This window comes from Puccinia triticina, chromosome 3A, assembly GCF_026914185.1.
Source record: "Puccinia triticina chromosome 3A, complete sequence".
In the NCBI taxonomy this organism is placed as follows: domain Eukaryota; kingdom Fungi; phylum Basidiomycota; class Pucciniomycetes; order Pucciniales; family Pucciniaceae; genus Puccinia; species Puccinia triticina.
In genome coordinates, this window is record NC_070560.1 from 31,578 (window position 1) to 42,425 (window position 10,848).

The 10,848-nt window shown below is 44.7% G+C and overlaps 1 protein-coding gene across 1 annotated transcript; it reads left to right on the forward strand.

The window, feature by feature from the left end:
• Positions 1-5,304: 5,304 nt before the first annotated feature.
• On the forward strand, positions 5,305-8,596 carry PtA15_3A5 (uncharacterized protein; the record flags this gene model as incomplete). The annotated part of the gene is made up of 2 exons (XM_053167583.1): positions 5,305-5,788; positions 8,547-8,596. 2 exons carry the CDS (start codon positions 5,305-5,307, stop codon positions 8,594-8,596), a joined length of 534 nt encoding a protein of 177 aa, XP_053018197.1.
• Positions 8,597-10,848: the final 2,252 nt, after the last annotated feature.

Below are 10,848 nucleotides of genomic sequence, written 5' to 3' on the forward strand. Positions count from 1 at the left end.
ACCTCTTGATGACTGGTCCTGACCGGTCATTAATACCGGGAAAAATTAAAAACTCAGACCCTGGAATTCCAGACGGGGGTCCCCTGGGGGCATTTCTTGTACAGTAGGATGCCTTGCGCAACTGTACATGGATTCTGAGGAAATGTATTGGGAGGCCCAATACAATAAGGGTGTTCAAAGTTGAACTGCATAGATCCATAAATTCATAAACATATTTTTTTTGAAAAAAACATTTATGCACCCCCCGAACACCGAACCTCCCTGCCTCATAGATCCATAAAATTACACTTGAGAAAAGTTGCCCATCCTCGGCGATAATGCCATCAAGGAGACTGACCCACCCTCACCACTGAACTGCGATGGCAGCTCTCAACCCAAGGAGTTACATGCAGCACCCCTTCCAATGCACAACGGTGCTACAGGTATATATAAAACCCCAGGCTTACACTCACAATACACATTCACCCTCCTAAAAACCCAACCCCCTCGTTCCTCATGTCTCAATCAAACAACCCTTCCCAATCAACAGGTCCAGCAGCCCCGCAAGAAACCCCTCAAACCAGACAACCCAATAATACTGGTCAAAATCGCCGTCAAAATGGCCGACTGGCTCGCCAAAATGCTCAGGCACCCACTTCTACTCAGCGCAGATCCCGAGGCCCAAACCACTCATGGACCACCGACCGCAACAACGATGGACAATCCTCCCTTGATCTCGTTGTAGAATGGCTCACTGTTGAAGGAAACTATGAACTTTGGCGGTCTGGTCGGAGGAGCAAGCGCGAAGTAGCCGAGATGATTGGACAATATCTCGTTCATAATGGGGCTATATCCCGCGAGTGGCGTGGAATTGAACAGCAGGTGCGTGTCTTCGCCAATGATGCATACGACTGCTGTTGGTAACTGAGGCATCTTCTTCCCCACACTCCTCAGATTTCAGGCCTAGAACGGAAGTTCCGTGATGCTCTCGCTTGGAGAAACCAAACTGGGCAGGGGATATTGGATGAGGCAGAGGAGCTTGAACGTAGCATGGGTGCTGACCCAGATGATTCTGAGGCCGATGACTTGGTTGGGGCTGCTTGCAATCAAACCGAGGCCGCTATCCTCAAGAAGTGTAAGTACTATTACGAGCTGGAGCCAATCATGGTCAACCGACCAGCTGCAATCCCACTCGACGTCCACGAACAAGGCAACGAAGGTGAAATTGACCTCGCTGCTGCCCTTAGTCTCCATGGGACTCAAGAAACACCAACAATGCCCGCAGAGTGGGAGGAGACGGCTTGAAATGTGTCTGACAACCCTCAAGATCACCCAGATACTACCTCTATCGAACAGCCTCCTTTGCCTCTGACCATGCCACCCGAAAACTCACCAGCTCAGACAAACGGCCAAACAAATCGCCAGACCAATTATGCCAAGAGAATAACCGAACGCATCTTCCCAACTCGTGAAGATATGATGGCCCAGACTAACGCCGAGCTTGAACTGACCCGAGAGCGATTGAACTCGGATATCCGAATGGTTGATGCAAATGTTCAGCTGGCTGCAGCATTACGCAACGGCTTGGATGGCGAAACGGGTGACCCTGAGCGCCACACACTCCAGATCAAACAGATGCGGCTTGAGATCCAATTCCGCGAGATGGAAATTGCTCGTGTCCGAGCCAGCATCGCAGAATCCAAACAATTGTCGTCCGGGCCGTTTGCCCGAGCCAAAATGGTCCAGGACTTTGTGCGATCCGGTCTGACACTCGAGGACGCATTGAACATGACGACCCGCTTCCTTGGACCTGATTGATTCAGGTTGATTCAACTTCCCTTTTTTCTAGTTCTATCTGTTCTCATAAAACTTCACAATCCACAAAAAAACACATAATCAAATCAAAACAATAAAAAACCAAACCTCGGACTCTCAACAATTAAGTTTCTCTTGTTTATTCTTCCTCTTCGGGTTTGTTTTCAAAGACCTCCAAAATCAAAATCAAAAACAATTAAAAAACCAAAAAATTGTATCCTCTTATGTCTGTTGGGTTTTTTTCCTTTTGTTTTTTTTCACCCGTTGTCTACTTGAAATGAAACCGATTTCGAGCAGGCAAGATACAAGTTTGACTGTGTAACTGTGGAGCTCTTTCAGTTTTGGATCATTGCGACGGGCTCGCTCCCAACTTGCCTCTGCCATTATACTCACTGCGAATCTCGTCGACTTGCTTTTTGGTTCATTTTATCGGCGCAGGTTCTTCTCTACATCTATGAATTATTTCTTGATTTACACAGATATGTACACAACATTTGAAACAAAGATGAAAGAATGTGCAAAGAGACATAAAACTTTTTGGACCTGTGCACACCAAAGAAGAAAGAAATGTTGGAAACAAGTCCTGAAAGGCGATACCGAGTGTTGGGGAACCTGCAGAGGTTGATTGTTGTTGAACGGTAGCTCAGAGTTGGCAAGGTTGGGGAGGGCCCGAGGCGGCCGCAACGTTAGCAAGAAAGAGGTCGCCAGGGTTCACGAGGAGGAGGCTCCCGAGGTTGGAAACGAGGAGGTCGCCAATGTTCATGAGGCTGATAGAATCAATGATTCAAGTGGCGGGTTGCTTGCTGCTGACAGAATCGAGTGAAAAGTTGCTCTCGGGATGTGAAATCTTCACCGGAGACAAGACCGGCGTCATCATCATCAAGGCCCGGCTCTTCGACGACTCGCAACTGAACCTCGTCCCAGTCAACATCCCGCTGGTCGAGGAGGAAGTTGTGTAAAACTACACAAGCTCGAAGCCAACAGTTGAGTCTCCGGGCAGTCTTTTGTCCGTGTAGCTGAAGTGAGAGGCTCTTTGTCGATTGCCACCGATTCTTAAGCATTCCGATTGTGTGCTCGACTGCAACCCGGTTCCGACTGAGTTCGTAGTTAAACTTTTGCTTTTCCACTGGAAGTGGATTACCCCCGGAGCGTTTGTAGGCTGGGACGACCGTTCGTGAAGATGTGTAGGCTGAGTCAGCTAATATGTACTCGCCAGGCGAGAAGAACTGCGCAGGATGGGTATAAAGCTGACCGATTATACGATGAATCAGCTCATGTGCTGCTTTATGATGGGTTGAGCTGAGTTAATGGTACATTCCTTACCTTTGAGTTTTTGTATACACGTTGGTCATGAGAACTGCCGCACCAGCCATGGACCGCGTAGATGATCCGTTTCCTTGAGTTACACACTATGAGGGAGTTGACCGCGTACACCATCTTCCGCATCCAGTAGTCCTCTTTGTGTTTTGAGGGTGCTGCCAAGAAAGGAAAGATGGTACCGTCAACAAAACCAACACATTTGTCAAAAACTGTGGTGCCTTCGGCTAGCAAGCTTGCATTTGCACGTTCTTGAGTGTTTGGCCAGTAAACCAATTCATTCTCAAGGCTTTTGATGATTGCCAAGATGCAGCGGTTTGTAAAGTTTTTGACAGTCCCCTCTGGGAATGTGATGTGAATGAGTCAATCATCAGTTGAGAGTGAGCATGAAGTCGGAGAGAGACTTACCACATATGTTAAAAAGCTGTGCCAAGATGTGGGGGGATGCACCATTTCCGGCGAGGCCAAGATGAGATAAAGCGACCAACAGCTGATACTCTACCGGAGCCTGTGGGTTGTTTGATTTGTTATAAAATATGTAGTGGCCTCGAATCTTGTTTGCGAGCAGTGAAAAGCTTTCAATAGACATCCGAGCCTGCAATGGGGAAGGATAAGTGAGTGGCTGGTTACTTGGTAGTGCAGAGGGACTGACCCATCGCATAAAAACATTCCCTCCGATTGCCGTTAAAACCTCAAATGTTTTTGGAAGTGAGGCAATGCGAGGTCGAGGGATTCGAGGCTCTAGGTAGCGTGTTGAGTTGATTTGATGGGTGAAGTTGAGCAGCATCAATGTTTGGTTTTTTGCAATTGTGTCTTGATGTTTCATGGAGGAATTGTCTTGAGATATCGCCGAGTTTTTCTGATGGAAGAGAATTGAGGAGACGTTGAGGTACTGAAGGAGGGTACTTCGGGGGGCACCAGATTTTTGGAGGATGTGGGCTACCATAATTGAGTTGAAAAACTGGTGGGATGGATTCTGCTGGATTGAGTGATGGTGTTGAGATCTTCGTTGGCGGAGCTTGATCTTCCACATACTTGCAATCAGGGTGAACTCAAGGTCCTCAGTCAGGTGTTTGCGTCCTGTTTTACGAGGCATCGGCGGAGGTGTCGTATTTGGTTTAGGGAGTTGGATGAGCGCCGGGGGATTGTAATTTGGGGGTGGTCAAAGTTCATAGATTCATAAATGTTTTTTTACTGCCAAAAAAAAAATATGCATTTATGATTTATGAATTTATGAATCTATGCAGTTCAACTTTGAACACCCTTATTGTAATTTGGGGGTGGTCAAAGTTCATAGATTCATAAATGTTTTTTTACTGCCAAAAAAAAATATGCATTTATGATTTATGAATTTATGAATCTATGCAGTTCAACTTTGAACACCCTTAATACAGCAAATCTCAATGCAATCTCTCCAATACATTAAAATGTATTGGGAAATCTTCCTGGCTATAGCCTCCCCCTACATATAAGCATAATTCTATCAGCATATCTCAGGGGTTGACTGTTGCCCTGGCGGAAATCATTGCTCCCCCGTGGGGGCAATAGGCCCCGGGAACATATACATAGACAATCAAAAATTCCATTGATCTTTCTCTCTATGTGTCAGTTCCCTTCGAAGCGCACAACAATCACCGACCTCTGCTACCGTTCAATCCGCCGTGCGCCCTAAAACTCTCGGAACCATTGAATTTCTGCTTCTCTCAGTCTGATCGGTAAAGCTGTAACGAGCTTTGCAATCAAGCTCTATTCTAACGAGCTCCTTCAATCATGTTAAGCTACATTTTCTCTTTGATTTGATTTTTTTCAGATCCATATGACTAACTAATCAATACCTCTCTTTCTTTTTATTGTTCAGTCCAGCTTTGTCAACATTGTAGCCTCTCGCCATTGGTACCCCTCCGCTACCGTTCAATCCGCTGTACACCTTAAAAATCTTGAAACCATCTCTCGACTCTAACGAGCTTCGCGATCGATCTCTAACGAGCTTCGCGATTGATCTCTACCGAGCTTCGCGATTGAGCAAGCTTCGCGATCAATCTCTAACAGTAACAAGCTTTGCGATTGAGCTCCAACGAGCTTCAAAATTGAGCTCCATCAAGCTCCAAAGAGCTTTGCAATCGAGCTCTAACAACATTTCAAGTACCATCATTGCAGCTCTAAAATCTTGCCCTTGGCAATATCCAATCCCCAATGGCACATTCAACTATTCCTGAAACAGCCTCTTCACCTGCACCATCTCAGGCCACTCGGCCTGCATCCCAACAATCTACTTGCATTATAACTCCTGTCAAGACTCATGGGAAATATATCCCAAGTCAAAACACTCGCCGATCTCATCCAAAAGATAAGCAACAAGACTCTGAATCCGACGCAAGTTTAACCCAGGCAACTCCCCGCCGAAAGAATCGCAAGCAAGTCTCCTCATCATCCACCCATAATCTTCCACGTGGATCAACAGCCGCCTCCAAGTCCAAACACAAGAAACACAACAAGACAACCAAAAACTCAAATTTGGACCCCAACACTTCGTCTGAACCAGACAAGGACATAGATGGTATGGATCTCGCGCAGGACTCAGGAAAGGAGAACAAAAAGGCCAAGAAGACCCAAGGGGCTAGGATCACTGAATTTGACAACATTGACCTATATTTTGGTCCTCCACAATACGGACCAGGTCAAGTTTAGTAAGTAATTTTTTAAAATGTGATTTTCTGTGCCATTGTCAATTTCACACCTTTCGAATTTAATTTCTATGTACATGTAACCAATGGTTTTTTAATCTCCAAAGACCAAAGGAGTCAAGCTCCACTATCTGTGCAAATGGTGCCATGTCATGTACAAAAAGGCCAAACATACTCGGTCTAATCTAATCAAGCATTGTGAATATTTTGGTCCTCCACAATACGGACCAGGTCAAGCAAGCAATTTTTTAAAATGTGATTTTCTGTGCCATTGTCAATTTCACACCTTTTGAATTTAATTTCTATGTACATGTAACTAATGGTTTTTTAATCTCCAAAGACCAAAGGAGTCAAGCTCCACTATCTGTGCAAATGGTGCCATGTCATGTACAAAAAGGCCAAACATACTTGGTCTAATCTAATCAAGCATCGTGATGGAGACTCCGGGCAATCACCTTGCCCCGCACGAGAAGAAGCCATCAAGAATGGTGCTTGGCTACCAGTAACCGTGAAGGAACAAGAGGCCAATATGAAGAAGAAGCAGACCGGTGTATTAACAAAATATGTGCAAGGGGTCTCCTTCAAAAACCGGGTGCTCAACCAGATCCTTGTCTTGTGGCTCATGCGATCAGCACTTCCCTGGAATCAAATTGAGGATACCTTGCTTGCCATTGCTTATGACTACGTTCAACAAGGAGTCAAGCTTTATTCTTGCATTTGGGCGGCGGCAGAAGCTCATAGACTGTATGTTGGCTTGCAGGAGACGGTTATTGAAAACCTAAATGTATGGTCTTAATCCTGCTCAACCCCCGCATCTGCCGCACAGTCTGTCTTGCTAAGAATTTTGTCTTTCCTTTCCCAGTTGCTTAGATCTAAAATAACCCTCATCCACGATGTCTGGACAACAAAAGGGAACCATCACGCTTTTCTGGGGATTGCCGCTGCTTACATCTCAGAAGACTGGGTCTTCCATATTTGCCACCTGGGATTGAAGTACATTGCGTGGACTCACAAAGGTACTTATCTTGCAGTTCCTTGCGCAAATATCATCATAAAAAGATAAGTTTTAACTTTAAACTCATCAGAATTTCATTTCTCTCATACTTTTATCTAACGTTTCTTCCTCATTTCATTACATCCTAGCTCAGACAACAGATTCCGGTTCAAACAATTGCACAATGATTACGGAGGTTGATTGCTTAATCCACCAAAATCAACCTCAGCTCCAATCACATATGATGTATGTGCCACAAAATTGCCTTGATTTTGTTGGCAGGACTTAAGGCACTTGGAACCGATGTGGTGGGCTTGACAAAATCAAAACGCCGCACACTTGGCTTTGTTCCAAGTTTAGAATTGGTCACTGAAGAATGCAACAATACAATTGTTCCCAACAAGATACAAGCTTTTGTATCAGATGACAAGGACAATGAAGTTCAATCCGGTGACAAAGATCCGAGTGAGGACGAGATTTCCGTTGTGCAGTTTTCTACCAGCAATTTGTTCAATTCCAGACTTGAAAAGATTGATTTCTTCATCCAATGCATTACGTCTTCATCCTCCAAACGATCTGAGTTTGCTGTATGGGCCAAGAAGCTTGACTACAACGGACCAACTCTGATTGCCGGATACGGTATTTGCTGGAATATCAAGTGGCAAAGCTGGGAACGTGCGTACCAGGCTTGTAGCGTTATCAACAAACTCTTTGAAAATGAGAAAGAACAACAAGATAGAAACGGCGGAAAGAATTTTTTTCAAGATAAAGTGATCACTCACAACAACTGCAAACTTGTTAAGCGGTTGAATGACATCCTTAGTGTGAGTTTCGTCAAGAAAACCCATTGGTGCTGTTCCATAGTCCAAAGTTGCTGACTTCTGAAATCAAATTCCGCAATACAGGAATTCTACTTTATCACTAAGAGAATGGAGGGGGATCATTCTTCGGCAGGCCTCATGCTATTGGAGTATTATTCTATGCACTATTTACTCAAGAAACGACTTAACTTGTCAAGCAACTACGAGTTCAAATCCATGTTGGCCAAGATGATTGAAAAGACCAACACCTACCTAGACAAGGCCTTGTCATGTGACGCTGTACTTATGGCCAAAATGTTGAACCCTTCTTTTTGACTTTCAATTTTTTGGCACTGGTTCCCTTCTCACCATGAAGATGCCAAGTCCTTTCTTCAACAGCAATACAGCATGCGGAAGGGCCAACTGGCCAACAATGGAGATTCTCAAGTGTCTTCTTTGCCAGTCAAAAGCAGTCAACAACCATCCAAGCATCATCATCTCCTAGACAATTTTGACCTTTTCCCTGAAGCAGTTCAATCTCCTATTGTGGAAAAGTTATATATTTACCTCGAGGGTAAGTATAAACTAGCTACATCCCACGGAGACCAATGCCTCAATTGGTGGAGAGTAAGCAGTTTATCACTTGAATCAAGTTGCGTGTATCATCATTTTGCTTATTATTTCATCTTTCTGTTGGTACTCAGGACCACCAAAGCAAGTTCCCAATATTCGCTTTGTTGGCCAAGGATTAGTTGGCTTGCTTGGCCACCTCTGCTAGCATTGAATGGTGCTTCTCTGCCGCAGCAGATGTATGCGGAAATGACCGAGGAAGTCTGGCCCCCAGGACTATCAAGAAATCAGTCAGCTGTCATCAGTGGTTACGCCAAGGATTCAAGGCCGGTGCAAGCTTTGAATCAGCTCAAGGTATTGTTGCTCAGAAACTGTTTGACTTGGAAGAGGAGAAGACAAAATTGGCTACTTGCGCTTCTGGTGATTACGGTGATTAAAAAATCTTCAAACAAATCAAGATTGTATTGTATTTCAATCATTTTTCCTTGTTTATGAGTATGTTGTGATATCGCCTCTCTTTCCCTTCTGCGCATACTGCCTTGGCTCCATGAATGTATGGTACAACACAAGAATCTACCTTATATGTTGTTAGACCTATTTTTAAAAAAATGCAACTGATACTGTATTGGTATTGCATTGGGATTCCAATGCAATAAAAAATACACATCTCTTTTGTATTGGCAATACCAATACATTTAATTTGTATTGCATTGGAAGGCCAATGCAATACATGTATTCACAGAAGTATGTATTTATTCAAAAATACAATACACTGTATATGCATATGCAATACACGTACTGTATTTGTTTCACCGTTGTTGGAAGTGTCAAAGAGATCTGGGTCAAAAGCTCAAGATCCCCTCCAGCCAGAGCCAGACTCTGCTGCTTGCAAGTGCAAGTTGGCAAAACTGCACCTGCTTCTGGCTACAATTTGGACTGTTGAGTGTACTGCAGATTCCCCCACCAGCTCCCTCTGTCCTCTGCACCTCTCTGTTCTGCCCTTCTGCTTTAAAGATGGCCACAGGTACCTGGCACCCATGGGCAGGTACTTGCCAACATTTGGCGGTTACCCCCTGGCAGTTACCCCCTGGCGGTTGTTGCCGGCGGGTGCGGGTGTCCCAATTCTGGGGTGAAAAGTAGATGGGTAGCCGCACCAAGTACCCGCCAACACCTGCCCTGCCCACAGAGCCAGATTCATCTGTAGACATGTATTACATATATGTATATATTCATATGGCATACCTATGTATATTCTGTATATACATATGGCATGCCATATCCTGACCTTTGACCGGCCCACCAAGAGTGTTTTGCCCGGCGAACTGGTCAAAGTTCAGAGTTATGTATTCCTCTTGGCGAGCTTCATTTGCACAAGCTCTCCAGGAGGTATTAATTTGTCTTGGCAAGCTGAAATTTGACCTGCTTGCCAGGAAAAACACCCACACTGAGCTAAGTTCTAGCTCGCTGAGAGGTGTGTATTCCTTCCCGGCGAGGCTTATGTACCTCTCCAGCTCACCAAGAGCTCTCCAGGCCAGGAAATATGACCTCATCTCACTGAGAGCTCTTGACGGGCTGTAATTTTACCGGAGCGCCAGCATTGGCGTGCTAGGCTACACCAAAAATGTTGGCATGCCCAGATGGTATACGCCAACATTTCTTGGGGGATTGGCGTCTCTGGTCCCGTACGCCTGCAGACTTGGCGTATGGGAATTCTCACACCATTCTTTTTGGCGTAGTCAAGCCGCACAGCATTCAAATATGGCATGCCCACCATAAGCACACCTTTTTGGTGTGATTCAGGTAAAATTTTGGTGTGCCTTTAGGCTGACCCAAATAATAATACTACTGAAAATCAACTGGGATTGATTTTCTGTTGACATCACCGGTTTTGGCACAAGTGTAGATGTTGCAGATGTTGAATATGATTGGATGGTCTGCCTTGCGCCGCACATCACTTTTCCGTTGGCTTGCACAAATCTCAATCCAGTGCGCGCTTTTGTCTTGATCTCGACTCAGTTAGCATAATCCTGTTGAGACAAAGCAAGAAAGAAACAAAAAATATAGGGAGTTGAAAAATCAACTCCCAAGAATTAATAAATCAACTCCCAAAAGTCGTTTATGTTGCGCGGACCGTCTCTGGACGTCCGTTCCCGGTCCGCAGGACCAAAGTTTGACCCGCGCGCATTTTGGGAGTCGGAAAATTAATTCTACTCTCCAGAATGGGAGTCAGAATTTTAATTTTACAAAAAATGATGGAAAATAAAGAAAAATTTACGGACTTACTTTGCGCACTGTGGGGGTTGTCGTCCTGACATCCAGCCCCCAGTGCGCGCTTCTACCACGGCTCTTTGCGCACTGCATTTTGCCCCGAAAAATCGGCTGGGATTTCTTGAGATATTTTTTGATGAATCAATAGAATGGCTTTTTATGATCCCCCCAAAAAATAATCAAGTCATTTAGGGGTCTCCTTGAGCCTAGAGAAAATTGACATGAAAAAATCATATTTTAACGCAAGAAGCATTTAAAAAGCCACTTCCTGCGACCCAGTAGCCACAAGAACTTCACAGTACAATAGTGCATGTGCAATTCCATAGCCTGATAATTTTCAGAATTTTCACCAGCTTTCCTGTAGCTCAAATAGGTATTGCCTTTATTATTTTGCATATATGTATAACTTTTTTTTTACACG